This window comes from Macaca fascicularis, chromosome 3 (assembly GCF_037993035.2).
Source record: "Macaca fascicularis isolate 582-1 chromosome 3, T2T-MFA8v1.1".
NCBI classification, from domain to species: domain Eukaryota; kingdom Metazoa; phylum Chordata; class Mammalia; order Primates; family Cercopithecidae; genus Macaca; species Macaca fascicularis.
The window spans coordinates 162,447,198-162,473,593 of NC_088377.1; the positions used below are offsets into that span (position 1 = coordinate 162,447,198).

General features: G+C 39.1%; 1 protein-coding gene across 8 annotated transcripts in view; it reads right to left on the reverse strand.

Annotated features, from left to right (window-relative positions):
• The window catches only part of TSPAN12 (tetraspanin 12), a 106,056-nt gene extending 80,462 nt beyond the window's left edge, over positions 1–25,594 (reverse strand). For 5 of the 8 annotated variants that reach the window (XR_010585819.2, XM_065542506.2, XM_065542504.2 and 2 more), the window contains exons 1-4: positions 25,324–25,594; positions 24,217–24,352; positions 7,266–7,348; positions 6,004–6,139 (exon numbers count right to left, since the gene is read on the reverse strand). Coding sequence is in view for 7 of the 8 variants with exons in the window: in XM_065542506.2 (XP_065398578.1) it covers positions 6,004–6,139; positions 7,266–7,348; positions 24,217–24,282 (285 nt within the window). In the remaining variant the exon portion in view is untranslated. Of the gene's footprint in view, positions 1–6,003; positions 6,140–7,265; positions 7,349–24,216; positions 24,353–24,557; positions 24,717–25,323 lie in introns of those variants that run through there. The other 3 variants (XM_065542503.1, XM_065542502.1, XM_074035867.1) reach the window with 3 other exon arrangements.
• Positions 25,595–26,396: the final 802 nt, after the last annotated feature.

Genomic DNA, 26,396 nt, shown 5'->3' on the forward strand with positions numbered 1-26,396 from the left:
CAATTATTTATACATATAATATTACATTTCGCTTTGTAATTTTCTTTCTATTCACCCCTTTCATCTTGGTTCTCTCAAGTATCTATTACAGATGGGTACCCAATACACAATTAAGGAGGGCAAAAGGAAAGGAAAGGAGAATGAGAGGTGAGGAAGGTAAAAAGGGAAGGAGAAACTGCTTAATTCTTTGAGAAGATAAGCAAAAATGATAACCACAGTAGAAATTTTAAAGTTCATTTTATAATAAGCATACGAAAAAACCATATTTTTAGAAATTAAATGACTACCGAATGCCTTGGAGTAATAAATGAAGTATAGTTAAGTCTTCTAGAAACAATGCCAGTAATTAGTTAAATGCCTTATAACAGTACTGTGGTGCAGTGAAACATGTGTGGTCTTTGAGCACAGGCCGCATTTGAATGCTAACAACAATTACCAGCTGTGTATCTTTGGGGATTCTACTTTTCCTCATTTGTAAAATTAGTCTAATAGAGTTGCTATGAGTATATTTTGAGAAAACAAAGGTAAAATATTGGGCAGATACTGAACATACGGTAAATGGTATGATGAATTTTCATTTAGAAATAAAGTTTAGGCTATCAACCAAAAATATAAACGAAATAATAAAGACATACAACTTAATAGATTAATGTTTACTTAAGGACTTATGACTAGCTATATAATTATAAAATTCATGACTATGTAAGAGAAGGCCTTAAACAGAGACTCTTTAGAAAATCAATTACTACTTAAATATATGCTGATTTGCATTATGATTTTAAACAAATAAACAAAAGAAAAAAGAGGGGAAATTTCTCCAAGGCCATTAAAATTTCACTTGATTTCCACTAAGGAAAGCATTCAGATCTGGTTCAATCACTCTATATTTAAAGAAAGTTTGAAAAGTGCAAGCACACAATCAATAGTTATATTCAAAGTCTCTGGAAAAATAAAATTGAAAAAAAAAAGCATATCTCCTTTAAAAATGATTCATTTGTATTAAATACGTAAGGTACGTCCAACTGAATTTCTGACAAGCGCTTGACTACCTTGTGGTTTGCTAGCAATTGAGCATATATTTGCATCACATTCTGACAAATGATGATCTCCTGATGGTGACATTCAGCTGTTGTCAACATCATAAACATGTCTGTTCAATCTGCTGACATTCCCCCTGAGCTGGCACTGCTTTCCTAATGCCTATGTTAATAGCAAGGTAAAACTGCAATAACACATGAATTTCATTTAGTCTACAGCTAAAGCCTTGGGAAGTACCCATCTAAGGCTTAAAACCAATTTCAATTTAGCTTCAATTTCTCTTTTAAAAGGAGAAGGAATTTCTACTACTGAAATTACTGTGAAAGGCATGGCATATTCCAGTTTCTTTTCTTAGTCGTTTTTGGCTTGTTTTCCCATTATAATTAGAATTTAATTATTCTTAATCTCCTCATACAAATACATAAAAATTTCTGTTCTACGACAGTTTCACACTAAGAACAAATCTAATGTTTGCCAGATAAAGCAAATAAAAATAAACATGTCCATTTAAATTTCAATTTCAATCAATAATGTTTTAGTATATGTATATTCTAAATATTGCATGTGACAAACTCATATTAAAACATTATTCATTGTTTATCTGAAATCAGATTTAATTGGGTATCTTGTATTTTATTTGAGAACCTTAAATTAGGGTGTTTTAACAACTTATACCTATAAATCTATTATTCAAAAGAAGGATGAAATTCATGACCAAGGCTTCTCGGAAATGTTTTCCAATAGGTGGCGTCTTAGCTTGTAGAGGTTTTCTGTTGCTTTTTGGTGAGGGCTGCGGGGAGGTTGGTTACAAAGACCTGTTTTGAGGGAGGCTCGTTTACTTTTTCTTGATCAGTCTGTTGAATATTGGCATTTTTACTTTTGCTTGAACAGCACAACAGCCAAACTGCCAGGTTTTTTTTTTTTAATATATATAATCATTCAAGAGATATGGCAGCTCTCTGAGATACCAATTGTCTTTTGAAAAATAGCTTTCTTACACTAATCTGTTTTACAGGTCTTCAAAGTAAAACAAGGCTTTGAATACAGGGAAATGGATAAGTTGGATGAATGCATTCTGCTTGTTTAAATATTTACATCCAAAATAAAAGTAAGAAACTTCCTTAAAATTTTGTTTTTAATTAGGATAAAAGGCTAAAGGGCACACAAAAAATACTGTAAGTTACTTTGCAAATATTTGCCAAAGATCTTACATCATGTCACACTCTGCACTATTTTACCGCCAGACCCCCATGAGCCATTCCCCTTGTAATCTAACCTTTTCTAACAGCCAAATTCCTCTGCTAAAATCTCATGCTCATCATTGCCTTCCAGGCAACATCTTTAATCTGATGTGCTGGTCATTCCTACGTTCACTATTCTAATTTATTGTCTGTTGTTCAATGATTTAATAAACACTTATTAAAGCACTGAGCAAGGTGAATGGTTCATATTACTAAGTTGTTTGTAGTCTAGTAGTCTGGGCTGATTATTAAAAAGAAAAGGAAGTTTATAATAAGGGAAATACACTAGGCTTCAAAAGTTGAGAAAAGTCTATTAGAGACATCAGTAAAGGCCCAGTGAGAATGGGCTTCGCAATCAGGAACGCCGAGGTCTGAATCCAAGCTCCCATCCTTACTGTTGAATGACTTGTGGCATATTACTGACCTCTCTGAACTTCATTTAATAATTACCTATCTCAGATAACTGTCGTCAGGTTTAAAATGAAAATGCTTTATACATTACAGGACACATTTGTAAACACTTAGGCAAAAAATCAGCTATTATAGAGTAAAATGGCAAAATTGTTACAAATATTGGAACTTGACTGCCATGGTCTGAATATTAGATCCTCTCTTTACTAGCTGTGTAGACTTAGGCAAGTCACTTAATCTCTCTATGCCTCATTTCCTCAACTATATTAAGTGAATAATAAGGGTAATTCAAAGTTTTAGTCCAATTTCATACTCAGCAGAGAGGATAAAATTGATTAACTCATGTACAAGAACTCTTCATTTAAAAAAAAAATTCAGGTAAAACTCTACAGTGTCTGGCACTGTAAGTACTCAAGAAATGTTAACTACTTCAATTATCATCAGTGTCATAATTATTATTTAAAGAGGTAGTATTTCAGATAAGTCTTCATGGGCTAGTAATATTTAAATGAAAGTACTGAGAAGAAATTTCTGGTTAAGCAGACAGCAAGAATAAATGTAGAGAAGAACAAAGCAAGAAAGTTTGTTCAGGGATCAGAAAATACAGAACCAGAGAATAATGAAGTAGATAGGAAAGTAAAAAATGGCAGATAAAAGCTCGATTGTAGAAGGGCTTGGTGCACGTTTGAGGTGTTGGTACATACTTCATTATCCAATAGGGAGTCTCTACACTTGTCTGAGCAGGAAGTTAGGAAAGCCTGAACTTGGGCATCCCAGAGGAGGACAGAAAAGAGAGGACAACTTCCCAAGACTGTAGAATCTGAACTGAGAGGAGTTGGCAGCTGTTTAGAGGAGAGGGATGTAGGGAGGAAGTCAGAGAGGAAATTGCCTGAGAAACAGACCAGATGCAAATTGGTTGTGAGTGATAGATACATGGGAGTTGAGACCACAGATCATTCTTTAGCAAGGGGAAAGCTATGTTGGGTCTAGACAGAGTAAGGACTGGAAACCTGCCATGAGAGGAGAGGCAGCCCCAAGGGAATGGAGAACGAACTGCCAAAGGCAATCAACAGGAAGGAGGAACCAAGATGTAGATGTCACCTAGGGACATCTGGAACAGCAATGCATAAAAAGATGCTTTGTAAAAAAGAGTACATCCAAGAAGCAAAGTGGGGATGGAAAAAGGCAAAATCAATCTATGCTCATCATCCTCCCAGAGGGTGGCACTGAACCCTTTGGACTGAGCTTAGAGCTCTTCTTCTCTGGCCTCATAGCACCCAGTGCAAACTCAGAGTTCTTATCTCATAAAGACAGGTCTGACAGCAAAAATTGGTGGTATATATGATCAGTAAGTGTTTAGAGAAAGAATGAATGAGTAAATTAGTAGCCTTTAGAACCTCAGTCCTCCATGCCACTTTTGCATTATAATGCTCTTTCCAGTATTACAAACTGGACTGTCATTCACAAGTCTAAGATTTGCCCTATTTCAAGTAGCAGGCCACATTACTTTGTTGTTTGTCAATTTGCATTACTAGCATTTAAGCAGCCTAAGGGAATGCATAAAGAGTTTTCAAAATGTGTTTCCAAAGCCTTTGTAGTTCCATGAAATCCCTGACCCTACTTGCCCTGCCTCCCTCCAGCATCCCACTGCATAGGGGCTGTGCAGAGTAAAAGCTGGGAGGAGGGAGGAAATGGCAGTCAGACCTTAGTTGGTTATACAAGACAGACATCATTGTAAGACTGTGTTTTCAAAAAGAATTCTGAGACTTTTTACTTAAAGCTTGAAATATGTTATACTCTACTCAAATTATAGAAGGTTCATGTAAAGTAAGTCCTTTTGTTTATGTTTAAATTATTGCCCAAATATCTAAAATTGCAAAATAAGACCCCAAACTTTTCCACCATTCTCCTTTCACTGTATACCTATATGAAGAGAAACAAAGCAGTAGGCATGTTTCCCCATCTCTGAGTGTGGTTTGTTTTCTTTATTTTTTTTATTTTTTATTTTTTTTATTTTTGAGACAGAGTCTCGCTCTGTCACCCAGGCTGGAGTGCAGTGGTGCGATCTCGGCTCACTGAAAGCTCGGCCTCCCAGGTTCACGCCATTCTCCTGCCTCAGCCTCCCGAGCAGCTGGGACTACAGGCGCCCACCAACACACCCGGCTAATTTTTGTGTTTTCCAGTATTCAACCTGAACAGTTATCCTCCAAGAAGCTAAGTAATACATTAGCACAGGTTATACTGTGAAATGCAAAACTTTAGTCCAACTTCACACTAAGATTCTGTTTTAATTGGCTTGGCATGGGAGCCAGTCAAGCACGAGTGTGTGGGAGCTGACTCCTGGAGCCAGTTTGTTCTCATCTGTCCCCAGCTCCACATTCAGTTATGATTTCATGTTGGTAACTTAAAATTGACCATGCTGGAGAATTTACCCCACGGAAATCCTCAAATGCTACAAATCTGAGCTTTTTTTCTGCCCAGTGATCCAGCTTACCAGCACACCACTCAAATTGTTTAAGTTCTTTACATGAAATTAACGCACAGCCAGGGCTGAGACCTACTACAAAGAAAGCATATACTCAATGAATTAGTTTTTCAGCCTTATATGTCTGCAACTGTACGTTAGTAATCTCACCACCTGGTGCCACTAGTATATATTTTACACATTAAGTGCTCTTCTAAAAATATCTATATAAACAGCATTTTAATCAACTCAATTTTTTAATGTTAAAAATGTTCGCCTATTTTTGAATTAAAAGACCAGTCACAGAATTTAAATGGTGAAACTAATTTAACAAGTACCTAGTGCAACTCTCAGAGTTAAAAAAATAAACTAAGATTATAGAAACTGAGACTCGTTTATGTTCTCTAAGCTATATAAAGGCGGTGACAGGGCTATTACCTATGTCTGCTACCTCACAATCTGAATTTCCACATGAGCTTACAGGGTGAATTTGTTTAAAAATAGAAGAGAAAGAAACAGTTCCTTTATGGCTTCTCAGTTCCAGTCCCAAGGGAACTTTTTGAGTGCTAATAACGACAAGGACACTAGAAAAAAACTCATACTTTCAAATGAAAATGTCAACACGTAGCTGGAGTGAAATAATTAAATTGCTTATATATATTTCCATACCTCATCATCCGACTACAGCAAATACGTGTATTCAAATAATTTCTTGTGAAACGAAAGCTTCCCTCCTTACAGGACATTGTTACTGCTATCACTGCTCCCTAATCTTGTGAACGGATTAAAAAATAATACATTACTGGTTAATCTTTTTAACTATAATAAAGAGAAAATATAACATCATACCCATGCAAGAAGCAACAGATTTCTTTTCACCGTTCCACAATATCCTAACATCCCCACAATGATAAGAAAACAGCAAACAGCAATCATGACCGGATGAACCACAGGAAAGTAAGTCAAAATGACGGCTTCCTCTACCCTGAAAGAAGAAAAATAATGTATTAGAAATAAAATATAATCAAAATGCACCCAAGACATAGTAGAAGGCACAACTGTGATTTGTGTTAATAATTCTTTAAATCACGATGCCTCCAACTAGTGACTGTATTGTTATTTTCAAAATCACGGTGCTATTGTTTTTATGTTTATTTGCTCACTTGCTTTATTTTTGGTTTGGCAGTGTTTGGTTTTTTTTAATAGAAGTGGTTGCTTTCCTACCCCAACTCATTTAATATATAATATACGGGACCCTGATAAAAGGTCCATCTATAATTATCTCCGAAGCCTTAGCCTAAGTAAATCACATGGGAGCCTTTGCTATTTCCCAGCTGGGAGGAATCTCCTTCCTCTTCTCTAATCTTTGACCCCATGTGCACTACGTTTCTTTTCCCTGACAATTGATCCTCCCCCTGACAATTGATTTTCCTTTGCTATGCAAAGGAAAGTCAATCTACATTTGAAGAAAGGAATAGGTAGAAATAATTTTTGCTAGAACACAATGAAAAATTCATTAACCGAAACCAGTATTAATGATAAAAATTAACCGTTATTAAGCTAACTTCCCCTGTGTTAAGGTCTTGAAAAAAAATGTTTTTCATTTAATCCTTACCACAATTCAGATGTCATATATTATAATACAGTCTCCATTCAGAGATGATGGAGTAAAAAGTAATTTGTCCCCTGTGTTATTAGTAGATTAACCCTTGAAATTTGAGAACAAAAAAAATCATTGTGGTGTATGGTTTTCATTAACCCAAGAATATGAAGGTAAGAGGAAGCTGATGGTAATTTTCTTAGGGAAAAGTAACTATGCTGGTTCTTTACACGCACCTATGACATGGCTGACACACAACCAGAAGGACAGGCAACTGCTATTACCATACTCAGAAATGTCTATCTAAACATGCTGTCACCTGATCCCCGCTAGGACCAGAGGCTCACCTTAAGGAGAACTCTGGAGGATGCAAGTGTCTGTGACGAAAGTTGCTATGGGCAGGAAAAACTTTTCCAAAAGACCAAGGGAGAGCACTACCATATAAAGAGCTGAGGGCAAAGTTACTTAAAAGAAAGTATGAAAGAATTCAATCAATAATTATAAAGTATACCTCGTTTCTGCAGTTAAAGTGAGAACATTATTTAGGTAGTCCCTCATCCAAGCAGAAACTGCCAACACACTGATGGACATTAACTGGGGAGAAAAAAGTACAAACTGGTTACCAAAGAGTTACATAACATTCACTGCAGGATTAATAATAGGAAAATTAAGGATTTTGTTACATAATGTCTTTCCCAATTACCATTTGCTACATCTTGAAATTTATTACTATAAATATCTGCCATTCCCATTTTGTAATCATGTCATAGGCACCAAATAGCATACCACCCAAATGGGATACAGAAAACAAAACTATTAAGTGGCTGATCCCAGGTTCAGGACAGAAACTGCACAAGATGAGGAGGCCACAGAACAAATAAATTATCAAACATATAAGATGTGTCTAAAACACACTGTCATTCTTAAAGGCAAGGAAGCAATTAAATACTATTACTGAACAATTAAATATTGTCCAAAAAAGTCACAGGAGTTAATTTAAAATGACTTCTACTGGCTAAAATTCAAACAATTTAAGCATTAAAATGATAGTAATAGTAATAACATTAAATGTAATCCTTTGATTCATAAAGCGCTGAAGTATATACACTCATACTAACACATATATGTGCTAAAGTATATAAACTCATAATGAACAAAATTCTCTGGTCATCTTTGTAGAAAGTTGAATACTCAACTCATTCAGAAAACTGACAAGAATCTATGATTTCTATTTATCCTACTTTTCCCAAACCAACTAAAGGAAAAACCAAGGACTTGATTAAACTTTTTATGGAAGAATTTCTGTAATATTTGCAGGAAGCATTCTAGAGCATCACCATTTAACAACCCTTTCTCAAATAATGGATCTCAAAAAAAAAGATCCTCAATGGCTGCAATTCTATCAGGTCATTGGTTCTCAATCCTGTCTGTACGTTTGAATCATTTAAGACTGAAAAAAATTACTGAGCACAGGTTTACCCTGGACTAATTTTAGGGAGTAGGGCTTGGGCATCAGAAATATATAGCAGCTTCACAGATATTCTAACAGGTAGGAAGGGCTGAGAACCACTGCATTAAATGAAAGGCTGGTGGGGAGTCAGAATGGAGAGAGTAGGTGGGTGATCCAGGACCCACTGGTCACTCTTAGTGTCACAAAAAGAGACAACTAGACATAATGTGTCTCCCAACATGGTACGATCAGAAGCACACAGAAATTCCTATGAAGTATTTTCACCAGAAGGTCAAACTTGAGTCAAATCAATCCTCCCGCACTATCAGTCAATAAAAAAATATATGAAATAGATTTAAACATGTTAAATGCCACCACGGGAAGCAATTAGCAAAATCAAGCATGTGAGAAATTTTACAGGACAAATGATCTGCTTTCTTGAATTGAAAAACAAAAACAAAAACAAAAAAACTGGCAACTTAAAACAAAAAGGAGAGAAGGAGAAACTCTTATAGATTAAAATAGAGATTACCCAGTGCAATACACTGACCTGGTTTGGATCCCGATTCAAACAAATCAGGTACATAGAAACATTTATGATACAACTGAGGAAAGTTTAACCCTGAACGAATGTTTGGAAATTTTAAGAAACTACTTTGATTATTTTAGGTATGAGAATAAATTAAATTTTTTTTTAAGGGTCTTTATTTTCTAGACTTATATACTGAAGCAATTTTAAATGAAATATATTGATATCTATACTTGTAAGAAAAAAAATAAATGAAACATAATGATGGTTGGGATATGGTTTAATAATTAATCATGACCGGTAGAAGTTAGGTGGGAAGTAGAGAAGGGCGTGTTGATAATTGTTGAAACTGGGTAATGAATAATTGGGGATTAATTATACTGTGCTTTTCCACTTTTGTATATGTTTTAAATATTTTCATTATTTAAAAAATTAAAAAAAAAATAAATAAAACAAATTAAGAAGTCTCCCTGGGAAGCTTTCCTAAAAGCTGCATATTATTAATTCTTAAGTTTGAAATGTCATTCCTTCTTTGATGGAAATTTTTTTGAAATGTGTATTTATCTTCTTAAGTACAATGCAGTGAAATTCAACTTACCCTGATTTTTAATAATTTCTGGTATCTTAATGAACATCAATTACCATTACGTGCTACAGCTTTAGCTTTAAATGCTGATATAATGAATACATAGAAGGTAGAAATAAGTCTGCGCTAACTCAAGTGGTGGCCATAAAACGTGCTTTCTGCATGAAGGCTCCAAGGTAAACAGACTGTGTAGAGCTCTAAAGCTTTGAACAGTAAATTATGACTATCTGCTTGGAAAATCTGCTAGTGAATTCAAACTTCCATCATTTATTACAAATATTTACCGAACAATTACTATGTGCCTTGGACTGGGCAAGATTCAGAGACTGACAATAAATAAGAGATCTAGGCCTTCTTGGAACCTCTTGGGGAACACAGGCAACAATTATACAAAGAAAACAATTACAAACTGTTTTAAAAAAAAGTGCCATGAAGCACAGAAAAGGGAAATACCCTGTTGAAGATCTCTCAGATCCTGAGTGGTAGAGCTGGGATTCAAATTCAAGCTGTTGGGCTTTGAAGCATCAGGGTTAGTCACTGTCTCCCAAGTTTAGAAATAGGCATGGTATGTTTCACAGAGGGTGAAAACACTACCCTACACGGCATGTAGAATTCCTTTTTAGAAAGAGGGGCAGTGGGTCTCCTGTAGAAGTCAGGTTCAGTCTAAATGTCTGAACTACTTTCTTTGGTGAATGGGAGCTCAGTGGTTCTTAACCTGTAAATACAAATATATTTCAACATAATTAATTTCCTTTGTAAGCCAATACATTTTGTTTTGTGGATTAAAATACAGATTAATAGCAATATTATATTAATTATATTAATCTTTTATGGAAGAATTTCTGCTAATATTTGTAGGAAGCATTCTAGAGCATTACCATTTAACAACCCTTTCTGAAATAATGGATCTGAAATAAAATACAGATTAATAGTAATATTATATTAATATCACACTACTATTAATCTGTATTTTAATCCACAAAGTAGAATGCAGTTTAATATTCTGACAATAGGCCCACAGGTTTATAAGACTGCCAAAGGAGTCAATGGCCTATAATATAGGTTAAGAACCCGGGGACCACAGTCAAGAGTAGAATTAGGCCAGTTATTATTATTCTCATGTCTGTTAGAAATGAACAGATTATAAACCTCATATAAGTTACAAGTGGGTCAGCCGCAGTAAACTAGTCATGTTTCTAGCTTCTTTTGATGCATTAACATCTGTTCTGCATGCATATGCCAGACACATCCTGCTCAGGAGAACCTAAAAATGTGCCTAAGTCACCTTGCCTTGGCCTGCTGCCTCCCTCATTGCTGGTTCCATCCTCAAGAGGAGATGTTCTCCCAGGGGTGCACTTTTCAAATACAAACAATGCAATCCAGAATCCACACTCCTAAGTACTTCCCTTATGGGGCTCTCCCACTTAGGGGCCACTATACATCTGCCCTAATCACCCCAAGGCCAATTGTTCAAACTGGCCAATCCTAAACCCACTTACCTGCCTCACCTATACCTTCCCATAGAAACCATGGTATAAGCACTTGCCCACAGTTCCCATCTCTCTTTCTGCCTTGTGATTGACCCTAGTGTTTCCCCTCTTGCCCCCCACCCTCCATAATGAGATGTGTACTCCATGTCTTGGGATTTATGAATATAATAAACTGTCTTCTCAATGGCAGCCATCTCCTGGTTTTTTGGCCTTAGCATACCTAATTGACAGCAGAGCATATTAAAACACACAGAGCTAGCAGAAGACTGTTGCCTCTTTGATGAAACCTGTGGGCACGTGTTCTCCCTCTACTTGGCTATATGTGGGTCTTATGTGGTGCATTAGTCCATTCTCACACTGTTATAAATACCAGAAACTGGGTAATTTATGAAGAAAAGAGGTTTAGTTGGCTCATGGTTCCTCAGGCTGTACAGGAAACATGCCTGGGGAGGCCACAGGAAACTTTCAATCATGGTGAAAGAGGAAGCAGGCACATCTTACATGGCCAGAGCAGGAGAAAGAGAAAGCAGAGGAAGGTGCTACACATTTTCAAACAACCAGACCTCATGAGAACTCACTACCACAAGAACAGCAAGGAGAAAAATCCGTCCCCATGATCCGATCACCTCCCACCAGGTCCCTTCCACAACACTGGGGATCACAATTTGACATGAGATTTCGGTGGGGACACAAATCCAAACCATATTATTCAACCCCTGGGCCCTCCCAAATCTCACGTCCTTTCACATTCCAAAATACAATCATACCTTCCCAACAGTCTCCCAAAGTCTGACTTGATTCCAGCATTAACTCAAAAGTTCACAGTCCAAAGTCTCACTTGAGGCAAGTCAAGTCCCTTCTGCCTATGAGACTGTAAAATCAAAACCAGTTAGTTACTTCCAAGATACAATGGGGGTAGAGGCATTCACTAAATATTCCCATTCCAAAAGGAAGAAACTGGCCAAAACAAAAGGGCTACAGGCCCCACGCAAGTCCCAAATCCAGCAGGGCAGTCATTAAATCTAAAAGCTCCAAAATAATCTCCTTTAACTCCATGTCTCACATCCAGGCAACAATGATGCAAGGGGTGCAAGGGGTAGGCCCACAGGGCCTTGGGTAGCTCTACTCCTGTGGTTCAGCAGGGTACAATCCCTGTGGTTGCTTTGTTTCACAGGCTGCCATTGAGTGCCTGCAGCTTCTCCAGGCACAAAGTGCAAGTTGTGAGTGGGTCTATCATTCTGTGGTCTGGAGGAGAGTGGCCCTCTTCTCACTGCTCCACTAGGCAGAGACCTAGTGGGGACTCTGTATGGGGGCTCAAACCCCACATATCCCTTCTGCACTGCTCTAGTAGAGATTCTCCATGAGGGCTCTGTCCCTGCAGCAGACTTTTGCCTGGATATCCAGGCATTTGCATACATCCTCTGAAATCAAGTCAGAGGCTCCCAAGCCTCAACTGTTGCCCTCTGTGCACCCACATGCTTAACACCACATGGAAGCTGCGTAGGCTAACGGCTTGCACCCTCTGGAGCAGTGGCCTGAGATGTACCTGGGCCCCTTTAAGCCACAGCTGGAGCTGAAGCAGCTGGATAATAGGGAGCAGTGTCCCAAGGTTCTGCAGGGCAGCGGAGCCCTGGGCCCAGTCCATGAAACCATTCTTTCCTCCTAGGCCTTCAGGCCTGTAATGGGAGGCTCTGCTGTGAAGGTCTCTGAAATGCCTTTGAGGCATTTTCCTCATTGTCTTGAATATTAATATTCAGCTCCTCTTTGCTTATGCAAATTTCTGTAGCCAGCTTGAATTCCTCTCCAGAAAATTAGTTTTTCTTTTCTACCACATGGTCAAGCTGCAAATTTTCTAAACTTCTATGATCTGCTTTCCTTCTAAATATAAGTTCCAGTTTTAGAACATCTCTTTACTTACGTATATGACCATACACTTTTAGAAATAACCAGGCCAAATCTTAAACACTTTGCTGCTTAGAAATTTGTTCTGCCAGATTACCCTAAATCATCACTCTCAAGTTCAAAATTTCACAGATACCTAGAGCAGGGGCACAATGCCACAATCTCTTTGCTAAAGCATAGCAAGAGTGACCTTTATTCCAGTTCCCAGTAAGTTCCTCATCTCCATCTGAGACCACATCAGCCTGGACTTCATTTGTCAATATTACTATCAGCATTTTTATCACAATGATTTAACGAGTCTCCAGGAAGTTCCAAACTTTCCCTTGTCTTTCTGTCTTCTTCTGAGCCCTCCAAACTGTTCAAATTTCTGCCTGTTACTGAATTACAAAGTCTCTTTCACATATTCAGGTGTTTATAGCAATGCCCCACTCCTGATACCAATTTTCTGTATTAGCCCATTCTAGTACTGCCATAAAGTAATACCTGAAACTGGGTAATTTATAAAGTGCAGAGGTTTAATTGGTTTACAGTTCCACAGGATGTACAGGAAGCATGGCTAGGGAGGCCTCAGGAAACTTTCGAACATTGTGGAAGGGGAAGCAGGCACATCTTACATGGCCAGAGGAGGAATAAGAGAGAGATGGGGGAGGTGCTACACACTTTTAAACAACCAGATCTCTTGAGAACTCACTCTCTACCATGAGAACAGCAAGGGGGAAATCCGTCCCCATGATCCAATCACCTTGCACCAGGCCCCTCACCCAACATTTGACATGAGATTTGGGCAGGGACACAAATCCAAACCATATCATGTGGTATTTTATTTCATTATCTAAAATTATTTTACAGTTATAAAATCTCCTTTCTTTATCACTCTTCAAAGTAATGACTTCTGTTGGTTTCTCTATTCTATACTGGCTTTATAGGATGTTTAGCCAGTTTTCAACAACATAGTTCTTAGTCATGTCAACACATTATTTCTTTCTTCATAGTGTACAATTCATTATCAGTGTAGTTACTACACATAGTTCTTCCATTTTTAACAAACAAAAAAAAAGTGTATATCGTTTAAATGGTGTATTCCAAGACATTTCTTATATGGCAGGATGATTAAAAGCCTGGGCTTTGAAGTCATTCTTCCATTCAAAAATCATATATTGGTCACCCGCTCTTTGCCAGGCACTGTGCTATGTGTTAGGGATACACTGACGAACAGCAGCAGACACTATCTCTGTGGTGCAATTAACTAAGTGAAGAGGACACAGGTTAATCAACTCATCAGAGATATAAATATGTAATTGAGAACTGTATCAAGTGCTGAGAAGAAACAGTACAAGTTTCTGTATGAATTCCTTTTGGAGGGCCTGACCCATTCCATGGGGTCAAAGGAACTTCTCTAAGAGAGCTAAGATCTAAAGGATAATTATCAAGTTACTCAGGAAGAGGAGGGTTGAAAATAACCTTCCGGTCAGAAAGAACAACGGCCCCATGAGGGAAGGCAACATGACATGGTAAGGAAAATTTGCACATGGTGAGAAGGAAAAAGCAGGCAGGGGTGAGACTGCATGGAGTCTTGAAAGCCATTTCAAGGTATATGGGCTTCACCATCACGACAATGAGAAGCCACTGAATTTTGAATTTCAGCTAGGAATTCTAGCTCTACTGCCTTTTAGCTATATGACATTCAGCTTGATCTTTCCTATGCCTCAGTTTTCTCACCTGTAAAATGATATAAAAATAAGGCCGGCCGGGCGCAGTGGCTCACGCCTGTAATCCCAGCACTTTGGGAGGCCGAGGCGGGCGGATCACGAGGTCAGGAGATCGAGACCATCCTGGCTAACATGGTGAAACCCCATCTCTACTAAAAATGCAAAAAATTAGCCGGGCGTGGCGGCGGGCGCCTGTAGTCCCAGCTACTCGGGAGGCTGACGCAGGAGAATGGTGTGAACCCGGGAGGCGGAGCTTGCAGTGAGCCGAGATCGTGTCATTGCACTCCAGCCTGGGCGACTAAGCGAGACTCTGTCTCAAAAAAAAAAAAAAAAAAAATAAGGCCTACTTCATAGAAGATCCATATGACCAAAAAAAAAAAAAACAAAAAACCAGAGTGAGATTCTTACATACATTACCTATAATTACTGCAAGTCACTTTAGACTTAATCTTTCTCAGTCAGTCTGAAAGATTAGATTACTCCTAAATCAATTCTGAAATGGAATCTTCAGCTGTTTGAAGGTCTACCAGATGGACAAGAGAGGAAGCTCTTTGATATAACTACCTATCAGACTATCATGGTCAATTTCAACATCTCTAACACTAAACTTATCTCCATTCCTCCTAAACCTGCAAGTTCCTCCCACTGTTTTTCCTGTAAATGGTATAATCAATCCTTCAATCATGTAAACTGGAGACTTGGCAGGAAGGCTGAACCTCTCCCTTTTCCTCAGCTCTATATCTAATTAGTCTCAAGTCCTTCAAATTGTACTGGCAAGGCGTCGCGTGAATTCCTCCCCCTTTCCTGCCACAGCTGGCTGGTTCAGGCCTTCATCCTCTCTTGCTATCCAATTATAATTACTTTATAATAAAACTCTTCAGCTCACAGATTCCACCTCCAATTCACCCTTCGGTTACTTTTATAGAACATAGATCAAATTCTTCTGCTTATAGCTACCCTTTATGGTTCTTCTTCAACTACCATTTATTTAATCTTCCCTCAACTCCCCCGGAGAGAACAAAGTTTAAACTCTTGAGCAGGGCACACCAGGCCCTTTTCAGCTACCCCTTAACCTTTTTCTTAAACCATGCTTCCTGCCAGCTCTTTCCTACACACATTCTATATATGGAAAACAACGAAACTGCTTGCACATCTCCAAAATGCGCCATATGCACCTCCCATTGCCTATCCATCTTCACTCCTGCAGTGCATTCTGCCTGGAATACCATCCTGCCCCAGCTTTCCTGTTCTCATGTGCTGAGCAACATCTACTTCTCCTTCAAGGCCAGCTTGAACATCAACTAGAGTGTAAAGATTTTGTCCCAACTGCTGCCTTACCTACAGATCTTTTCCCTCTTAATGCTCTTTGGACAGACCTTATAAAGCAGTTATCCTACTGTTCTTGTTTCTGTCCATCCATCTCATCCCAGCAGAGGGCACAGAACATTGCTTATCTCCCCATCACGTAGAAAAGTACCAGGCTCAGTAGTGATGCCTAATATATGTTAGGTGAGCGAATGAGAAAATAATTAAATTAAAGGGAGATGGTTTCATCCTGCTAGATAAGCTGTTAGAGATTTTTAAACAAATTAGAAGATGCTGTAATAAGAACTGAGCTTTCTATCACTGGAAGTTTTCCAGGAGAAAGATGGTTTCTAAAAAACAAAGTCAAAGATTTATATATCAGATTAGAAGCTGGCTAAAGTGTTCTCAAAAGTTCTTTAAACTAAAACTTTGCATTATACTCTGTTCCAATGTTTTCCTCACAGGAGTATACCCGAACATTTCAGCTGTGCACAGAACATTAGTCAAAATAAATAATAACACCAAGCCTTATTCTATAGTAAACAAGCAACCCTGGGAATAAAGCGGCTTTTTCTCAAGGAATTGATTCCAGAAACATTAAATGTCTGAGAGCAGTTTCATCCTCAACGAGTGAGGCTTTACTCACTGGGTTCGAGAAAATAACAATAAAAACAAATATAGTGCATGCCTATAGCAAGAAACTGAAATAAAACGAGACTAGGTCAACTCAAAACTAAACCTGATATTAAACCTAGAAGCGCAACTTATGAGGGGGATTCAGGACTCCTTGCTAATCACGTTATTTTCTGCTAATTTTCCAAATTAACTATGAAAATAATCCTTCAAATGCCACTCACATTGGCTAAATTATTAGGAACATTATAGTTATCATATGTAGCTAGGCTTTATAGCTCGTTACGTTTTCTCCAGTATTGCAACATGTCACTTGAAGCTCAAGGAGATATTTTAAAACTAAATGAAGTGTTACTTGATAGAAACATATTTAATATATTATTTGGCAGGACATTTGTCACAATCTCTCTTGCAAAATACTTAGAAAATGCTAGCTTTCAACAAATATTTAGAAACATAAAATTTGCAGTGCTGAGGATATGGTCTGCTTTTGTTTGAATATAATTATATAAAAAAAACTCTTGAATCAAGTTGTTTTCTGAATCAGAATTGTATGTGTATGCGCATTTCCTCAGTGTATTATGGAATGTGTACCTATAATTTCCATAAAATAGTAAGGTCACAGTCGAGAAACAGTCTTTTCTATCTTTCGACTGTCTGCCATCTGTTACATATAGTCCCACATAAGATGACAGTGACACAAATAATTTCTGTTCAAGGATGACGGCTGTCTAAAACCACCTACCTAAACTTTTCATGTCAAACCTGTTAGCAAAGAGAAGAACGTAAAAGAGAGACCTGAATCTCAGTTACAGCTTTGTGTATATAGAAAAGGACTTTGACAAATAATTCAAATTTTCATAATTTTTATTGGCTGACCTTGAAAATGGAAAAAGTAGACCAGAAGCTTTCCTTCTTTAAAAAAAAGGATTTAAATTTTGGGGGTGTTTTTTTTCTGTCTCCCAGGCATGATCATAGCTCATTGCACCTGGAACTCCTGGGCTCAATTGATCCTCCTGCCTTGGTCTCCCAAGCGCTGAGGTTACAGGCATGAGCCACCACACTTAGCCTTTAAATTGCTATTTGTTAAAACGTAAAAGTAAGATCAAGCCTTGATTATTTGGAGGCTGGTCGCACAAGGTGAGTCACACGTGTGTTTCATGTTGCCAGGCCTGCTCCCTTCTGCCTTTTTGTGAGTCTGTGCCTTCTCAGCTTCCCTCTACCAGGGGATGGGCAGAAGGAAAGAGAGCAAACAGGTAACACTATTTGCTAAAGCTGTGAAAGAATAGGCCACGTAAATGATGGCTGAAATACCATCTGGAGATTACTGGTGGGTATCACTTCAGAACGAACATCAATGAATTAGAGCTGAATAAATCAATAGCACCCTGGAGCTGTTCTGACCGATAGTTTTTCTAGACCATCATGTTTTCCTATAGATAGGGTGACCATGCATCCTGATCTGACCAGAAGAGATCCACTATAAGCCTCTGTTGTTTGGTCATAACTGTTAACAGAAATATTCCCTTTTCTTCAGTCTCTACATTGTCCTGGTTTCCATGATAAAGTATATGATTACCCTATAGTCACTACAGGGAAAAGAAGAGTAAAATGCCTCATTCTACAGGCTAGTTTCTGTGCAGTCTAACTGCAGTAAACTCCACTTCCCTCACACCCCAGCTCAGGATTATTCCCTGAGTGGAATCAATGAGGGAGGAGCCTATTGCTCAGTACGCAGCAGAATGTGCTGTGAAGAATCTTCCATGTACTTCTCAAAAAACATTCCTTAAGACGCATGCAGCGGCTCAAGTCTTTGCTCAGCTGAGCCACAATGTATATATAAAAAAGTAGATCAGCTTTACTCTGAGACTAAAAGACTTTTTTTCTTTTTTTTTTTTTTTTTTGAGACGAAGTCTCACTTTGCTGCCCAGACTAGAGTGAAGTGATGGGATCTTGGCTCACTGCAACCTCCACCTCCCAGGTTCAAGCATTTCTTCTGCCTCAGTTCCCCTAGTAGCTAGGATGGCAGCTGCACGCCACCATGCCCAGCTAATTTTTGTATTTTTAGTAGAGACGGGGTTTCGCCATTTTGGCCAGGCTGGTCTGGAACTCCTGACCTCAGGTGATCCACCAGCCTGGGCCTCCCAAAGTGCTGGGATTACAGGCATGAGCCACCATGTCCGGCTGACTAAAGGATTTTTTATGGTTAAAATTTATTTTAAAAGACCACAAATACTTGCTGGAGGGCTTTCCACTATTCCTTAGGAAGAGTTCAAAAATACTTGAATAGCGTTCATAGCATAAAGCTGAGGACACCAATTTAAGATGTAGTATTTCAATATGATTCATAAATGTCCTCCCTGTGAATTCAAACTTCTACTTGCCAAGAATCTAACTCTTCAGATTCTGTATGGATCAAACACCTAAGGTTCACTACGGATGGCCAGAGAAAAAGAAACAGAGCACTGAGCCTCCTGTCTTTTCATCTGCCGCGCATATATCCCAAAAGCATAAACTAATTTCCTGTCTACTTTTTTACACTTTCTTTTATAAGTTACTTTTCATATTTAATCAGGGTAGTTCTTCTCTATTGCTATTATCTTTAGTAATGGTAAGTAAAAAACAATGGCTTATATAATGGTGAGATATGGGAGTTTATATTACACATTTAGAAAATTAGAAACAAATACATATTTGATGAATTTTAAGTTTTCGCCAATGTCAGAAATTTTCAAGGAGAACCATATTTATCCATATTTGTAATAATAGAAAATTACCATCTAAGAAAGACAAATGACTAAAAAGCTAAGAAGCCGTCTTTAAAATGGTGGAAAGCTCTCATTTCTTTAAATAATACGCCATTTAAATTTTACTAGTAGCAAAAGCGTATAAATTTGAAGTAAAGGTAACCCACGTCCTTACTCCACCATGGAGAGAAGGCGAATCATGGTCTCAAAAGAACCCTCGGGCAGTTCACCTACCCACACCATCTCCTATGAGCTCCTTCCCATCCTGAATTCACAAAACTCGTGACAAACCTAGAAGGCCCAATACTTTTGTGCCGACTCCAGTACAACAGTACTAGAATCTGGCTTCTTCATCATGTGGAAAAGACACTGAACAGATGACAAATCAAGGTGACTGGATCCATATAATAAACAGACTGTAGAGCATGTGTGATCTCGAATGTGCTGTGGATTGTTTCTTCTAAGACACATTTATGGCTTACACTTAAAAACACATCTATGCCTTACATTTTTAAAAAAATACTCAATATATACTTTTTAACTTAAAAAAAAAAACACAAAAAAACTCTCAGTTTGATTTTTGACTCTCAGAACAGGAAAACAAAATTGAATGGGTTCCCAATGTCTTTGTGATTAAGATTTATTTTTCTTTTCCCTAAAATCCTAGTGGGGTAGAAAAGATAAGAAGGTACCAATATAGTAAAAATAGATTTAAAAAACTAAGACTACTTAAAATGCCAGTGCAGAGTAAAAGCCTATAGCTTTTGACCTCATGGGTAATGGGGACAAGGTTATCAATCTTGCAAACCCAGAGGGAGGAACAATCTCCCTCTTCATAGTCAGAATGTGAAGTCTGGTTTAAGAAGTGGGGTTCATATGCCACACTGATGTGTTCTACTTGTAATTCCAATGAGAACTAAAAGCTAGTATTAAAGCCTTGCTCCTCAGGGTGCGACGCTCAGACCAGCAGCATTGGCATCACAGAGGAGTTTGTTACAAATGCACTCTCAGGTAGAACTCAGGACACACTAAATCCAAATCTGCATTTTAACAAGATCTCCAGGTGATGTGCATGCACTCTGAGGTTTTAGAAGCACTGTTCCAGAGAATTTGGAATGAGCAGGTGGACAGCTAATCCCTTCCTTCTGAGGATGTTTACTTGACTTCTTTCATGCAAATAAATCCACCACTGTTTCCAGCAATTTAACTTCTACTACACTTGGATAAAAAACAAAACTGGACTTTCAATTCCTGTTCTGCTACTTACTAGCAAGTTATTGAATTACTCTGAGTACCAGTTGCTTTACCCAAAAAAAGAGAGAGAGAGAGACAGACTAAGAAAACTATTTTATGGGTCTATTATGAGAACTAGATGAGAGTAATGTTAAGAATGGCCAGGAATGTCTCCAGCACAGGCTGAAAATGGCTTCTGACTTGGTAATGGTAGGATCTGCAAACATTGCCTTAACACTGAAAAAGTAAAATGAGTATCCCTAAAATTAGCCTATTATACATTTCATACTATTCTAACAAAAATCCCAACAGATTTTTTTTTTTTTTTTTTTTTTTTGGAGACAGTGTCACTGTCGTCAGCCTGTAGCGCAGTGGGGCAATCTTAGCTCACTGCAACATCCGCCTCCCGGCTTCAAGTGATTCTCCTACTTCAGTCTCCCGAGTAGCTGGGATTACAGGTGCCACCATGCCCAGCTAATTTTTGTATTTTTAGTAGAGACAGGGTTTCACCATGTTGGCCAGAATGGTCTCAGTCTCTTGACCTTGTGAACCGCCCACCTTGGCCTCCCAAAGTGCTGAGATTACAGGTGTGAGCCACCGTGCCCAGCCCCAACAGATATTTTTAATTGGATAAAATAATCTTAAAGAACATTTTTAAAAAGAAATCTTAACCAAGTCAAGAAATGAAGGCATATATATACACATATATTTATATTTATACATATATTTATATTCATTTTTATACATAATATATTTATATTTATACATATAAAATCCTGTAGAAAATTATATTACAGGCCGGGCACAGTGGCTCACACCTGTAATCCCAGCACTTTGGGAGGCCGAGGCAGGTGGATCATGAGGTCAGGAGTTCGAGATTAGCCTGGCCAATATGGTGAAACCCCATCTCTACTAAAAAATACAAAAATTAGCCAGGCATGGTGGTATGCACCTGTAGTCCCAGCTATTCCAGGAGGCCGAGGCAGGAGAATCGCTTGAACCCGGGAGGCGGAGGTTGCAGTGAGCTGAGATTGCGCCACTGGACTCCAGCCTGGTGACAGAGTGAGACTCCGTCTCAAAAAAAATAAATAAATAAAAGAATATTATATTACAAAGAATATAGAAAAGTTTAACTATTGTATAGAAACAGATAACATAAATGAAATTAACACTTAAAATATAGGGCAAACCTAAGTGATAAATATGAAATAGTTAATGAATATGAAATGAAATGATATATGTGAAAAACATACATAAAATGATGCTCATGCTCACTGGTAGTGGGGTAGGTACAAAATAAAGTAACAATGAGATAATACTTTAAATGTTTCAGATTGGCAAAAATTTAGAAGTGCGATGTTACCAACAAGATAGCAACAAATATTTTTGTACATATAATGGGGTAATTACTGCTTTTATTTTTAGGGAACAGATTCCCAGAACAAGATTGCTGGATCAAAGGAATTGCAGTAGTGGTAGCAATAGTAGCAGTATTAATCATAACAATAACAATTACTATGATTAGTACCACAATGATAGTAGCAGTCCACCTCCTGGTAATCTGCTAGAACATCATCATTATTGTAGTAGTTATAGTAATAACTGCAATACTGCTATTGCATAGATAGCACTTATTATGTGCCACTGTTCTCAGTGCTTTATATACTCTAATCCTCCTCACAACAACTCTAAAAAATAGGTAACTATGATTCCTATTTTACAGGCTAGGAAACAGACAGTAAATGTGCCTGGCAAACATAGTGAGAAGCAGTAGCTATTTTGTATGTTAGTTAGATAGGTTGGCTACTTTTGTTTTTGTTATCATCACATATATTTTTACATAGCAATTCCACTCCTATGACTCTAACTCAAATGAGAAACTAATTTAACAACAAAAAAATCAAGGATTTACATGTATAGTAGTGTGTATCTGTCATGGACAGGTATGAGTAAATCTATCTTTGTATGAAACAAAATACAGAAAAATGTACACAAGATGCTTAACCTGGACTATTTTGTTGAAGCGTAGGTGATACTAGGAGAAGAGGAGGGCTGGAGAAAGAGGGAAGCAATCCAATTAAGTCAATAAATCGGAACACACTCACACACACACTGCACACAAAGATAGAAAGTTAGAAGGTTTAAGTACAGGGTAATAACAAAGAAATAATGTTTACATTCTCTGGGGACACAAAGAGCCCTGGAAGAGTTTCAGGAATAGGTGCTTCTTTGCAAAGTTCATTTCCAAGAGGAGTGATACTTTTGTTGAATGATTTGGTTCTTTTTTTTCCCACACAATATAAAGTATTAAGAAATTTTTCAAAGCTTGATTCTTTATCGAACAATAACAACAACAACAATCTTAGTAATTCTAAGGTTCAAAACTCAGTAAGGGTCAAGTTAAAGACACTGTCTAGGGGCAAGAAAGCTGAGTTCTGTTCCTGGCACTGCCACCATTGGACAATTTGATCTTTGGCAAGTCACTTAATCTGCACTTAATTTCCTCACTTACAAAGGAAGGAAGTTCAACCAGGCCATCTTTAAAGCTCCTTTTAGAAGTGGAATGTGATGATTCTATAATTAAAAAGCACAATGTAGAAAAGTGAAAAACTAGTAAATAGGAGTGATAAGTATCAAACATTTTAAAGAAATGGAGTTTAAAATCTTAAGAACTTGTAATGATCCAGGTAATTTAATGATTCACTTAAAAATTGAACTTTTAAGAAGTATAAACTACAATAAGATCAACTTGTGATTTTACATTTCCAAATGGTGAATTTAACTACCCAATGCTTTAATTTTGAGAAATTAATGCTTTAATGTTGAGAAAAGGAATGCTATTTTAGATATTTTCAGATTACTCACTTAAGTAAGACTTAATTTGTCCTTTAAAATGGGGCCATCTATAAGGTGCAGCTCAACCAAAATGTCATCTTCTAGAGACTACATGTAATAGCCCTATGACAAAAAGGCTGGGCAATGCCAGCCAGTCAGCATGCCAGCCAGTCAGCCACATAATATTGCACAATAAAATTTGTAACAGAAAATTTTGAATAAAATTGTTAATAGAACACAAAAAATGGAAATAACAATTTGCTTAAGAATGGCAGCCTCCTGAAGCAACATTCACAGTTTAAATTGTTATATTTTCCTAAGTTTTATAAGTAATAATATGATTATTAATCATACTCTATGAAAATTTAAAGCATAAAAAGTCATTAACTCATAGGGCATAAAGATTTCCATGAGCTTGTTACATTTTATGTATTTTTATTTCCTTAAATGGTTATGGGATTTTCCAAAAGCATACACACAATTCCTTAAACTTTGCCAACTTAGAATTAGTTACATAAAAATCACCCTTCAGACCGTATGGAATCCCCTAGACAAATCTACTCAGCCTTTTTATGATAGGTTATCTGGGTGTGAATTCCTTGCCCACACCCCCCCCCCCCCAAAAAAAAATATTAAGACTTGGCCCAACTAGATTTTACAGGCGACAGAGATGTAAAGAAACAATTTCTGGCTTGCACAGTTATCTAAAATTCCCGCAAACAAGCGGCTCCGTAAGTAGTATGTCATAATTTTCTTATCTACGAGTACAAGCACGTGCATTTATTTATATCCCTAGATTAACTTCAAGTCTAATTTTACTGCCAGTAGTGTCCAGGGGTGGATTTCTTTGTTCTAATTACAAATGGAACTTGAGCTAGATCAAAGGCATTTTAAGAAGGTCAAATTTTACTTCTCTGAAAAATAGAGGGTGTTATCCCATGTAATTAATTAATGCTTAGCCATGCCCTTTGGCGCATTATCCGGTGGCTGCAGAAAACCAGAGCCAGCCGTCCCCACCTGTTGGTGCAGTGAAACTTACTTACCCAAAAGAGCAGATTGAGGGCGTAGAGCAGGCAGCGCAGACACTTCACCGAATCTTCTCTGGCCATTGTGAGCCCCGTAAGGGAGAAGCCCCATCCTTTCACCACATCCTACTCCCAAGGGCAGAACGACAGCGATCTGCAGGGGGCGGGGGAGAGAGAACAGGGGACATCTCACCATCACGCTCCCCACTGCCTGCCCGTCCCTCCTCCGCCAGCCCTCAGCAGGGTCCAGAGGGTCCCGAAGCCCAGTGCATTCGAGACATCGCCTCATCAAAACTCATTTGTTAAAGTCATAATAGTAACTAAACTCCCAAAAGTTCCAAACTGGCTTCAGATAACACCTGCTGGGAAAAGAAAAGAGCAACTATCCGGATGAATGAAGTCGCACAGTAAACTCGCGTTCTCAGGGAACACGCGACGGGGCCCTGTGTATTCTGATGAGACGCTCTTGAAAATCTCCCTCACCACGCCCCTCCTCGGGGACCGCGCTGCTCGAAACTGTCCTGAAGGTTAGAAAACACACTGCCCCCTACCCCGGACACGTCACAGGCGCCACCGGCAAGCCCGAGAGCATGAGCACCCTTCCAGTTAGGACAGTTCCTGGGCACTCCAACTCAGCACCCCTCTACCCTGCCCCGCAGCTCGGGTGTGAATGCAAGGGACTGGGGGGTGGGGGGAGGGTTCGGGGGGCGCAGCGCGGAGCTGGGATTCCGCCCGGCGACTAGGGTTTCTCTGGGAGAACGTGAGAAATGATGTTTTCGGCCCCAGAGTGATGGATTAGCCTGGGACAGGGGGCGGGGGGCGGGGAGGGGGCGCGGGGGAATTAGGGCCCGTGCAGCTGTGCAGACGCCGGGTTAGTCATTCAAACCCCCTTCCCCCGCCCCGGCCGCTCCGGCGACCCCTTGCTCAAAGTCGCCCGCCGAGCACAAAGCGAGCGCGGCCACCGACCCAGCCAACGCGCGCCCCCGGCAGGGCGCCAGGGGAAGCGCCGGCGGCAGGGAGCCCCAGAGCCAGCCTTTAAGTAGTTTAGCACACAGCGCGGAGGGCAGCCGCCGGCGGGCTGGCGGGACAGCGGGCAGGAAAGGCGACAGACGCGCGGCCACTTACCGTAGGCGCTGGGCCCCGTGCCCCACACCCGCCGGGGTATAGTCGGGGGCTCACGGCGGGGGCTCATCGGAGCAGGGACCTTCTTCGCGGAGAACTGGAGGGCTTCATTGGCTTCAGCTGGAGACGCTTCTTTCTCTTCCTCTCCCCCCCGCCGCCGCCGTCGCCGCCTCCTGGGAAAAAGAAAAAAAAAAAAAAAAGTCCTGGGCAGCAGTTGCTGGAAAGTCTCTGCTAAGCCACCTCCCAGCGCCGCTGTCCCTCCCAAGTCCTCTCCGAGTCCGGACGAGGCAGCGGCGGCAGTCAGGGCCAGCTGCACAAACTCTCAGCGCATGCTCGAGCCGCTGTTTGCCGGGGTTGGGTCCTAGTGGGTGTTTCTTGTCCCTCTCACCCAGCGAGAGTCCCCAAAGGGACGCTTCACCTCTGCAGGATAGGGTCCAGAAGATAATGCCTAGGAACTTGGGAGAAGTCCGTGCAGTAAATCCCTTTAAAATGGTGGTGTCGAAGGAATGGAGGCTGGGTTGTAAGCACAGAGAAACAGGCTTTTATTATATGAAAATATTTGTGTTTGAGAAGGGGGGTGAAGGGGTGGCCCAACCCTATTCCTGCAATGAGAAACCAGTTTTCACAACCTTTATGGAGCCACCTCCTGTGATTTGTTATTAACATGGTGCCCTGTGATCCTTCTTATTGCTCTGTTGCCCTCCCTGATTTAAAAAAAAAAAAAAAAAAAAAAAAAAAGTTCTTTCCCACTTTCACACTGCACTAATAGCATTTACGGAAACATCAGAGTAATCATGTCCAGTCTGAAATGCAGAAGAGGAGGAAAGAACATTTTTAACTCTTAGAAGTAACTCAAGCTTTCCAAAATTTCTCACGATAAGATTGTATTGAATTTTAACTGGGTGATTTATTTTGAAATGTGTACATAGTAGTGGATCTTTGGAAAATCTAATTTTTTTAAACTAGAAATTCACGAAGTATTGCACAACAAGAGACCATCCTTCCAAAAGAATCTTCCCTTTTAGAAGTTAGAAGTTTCACACTAAATAAAATGCCACTGGATCATATCCTCCACA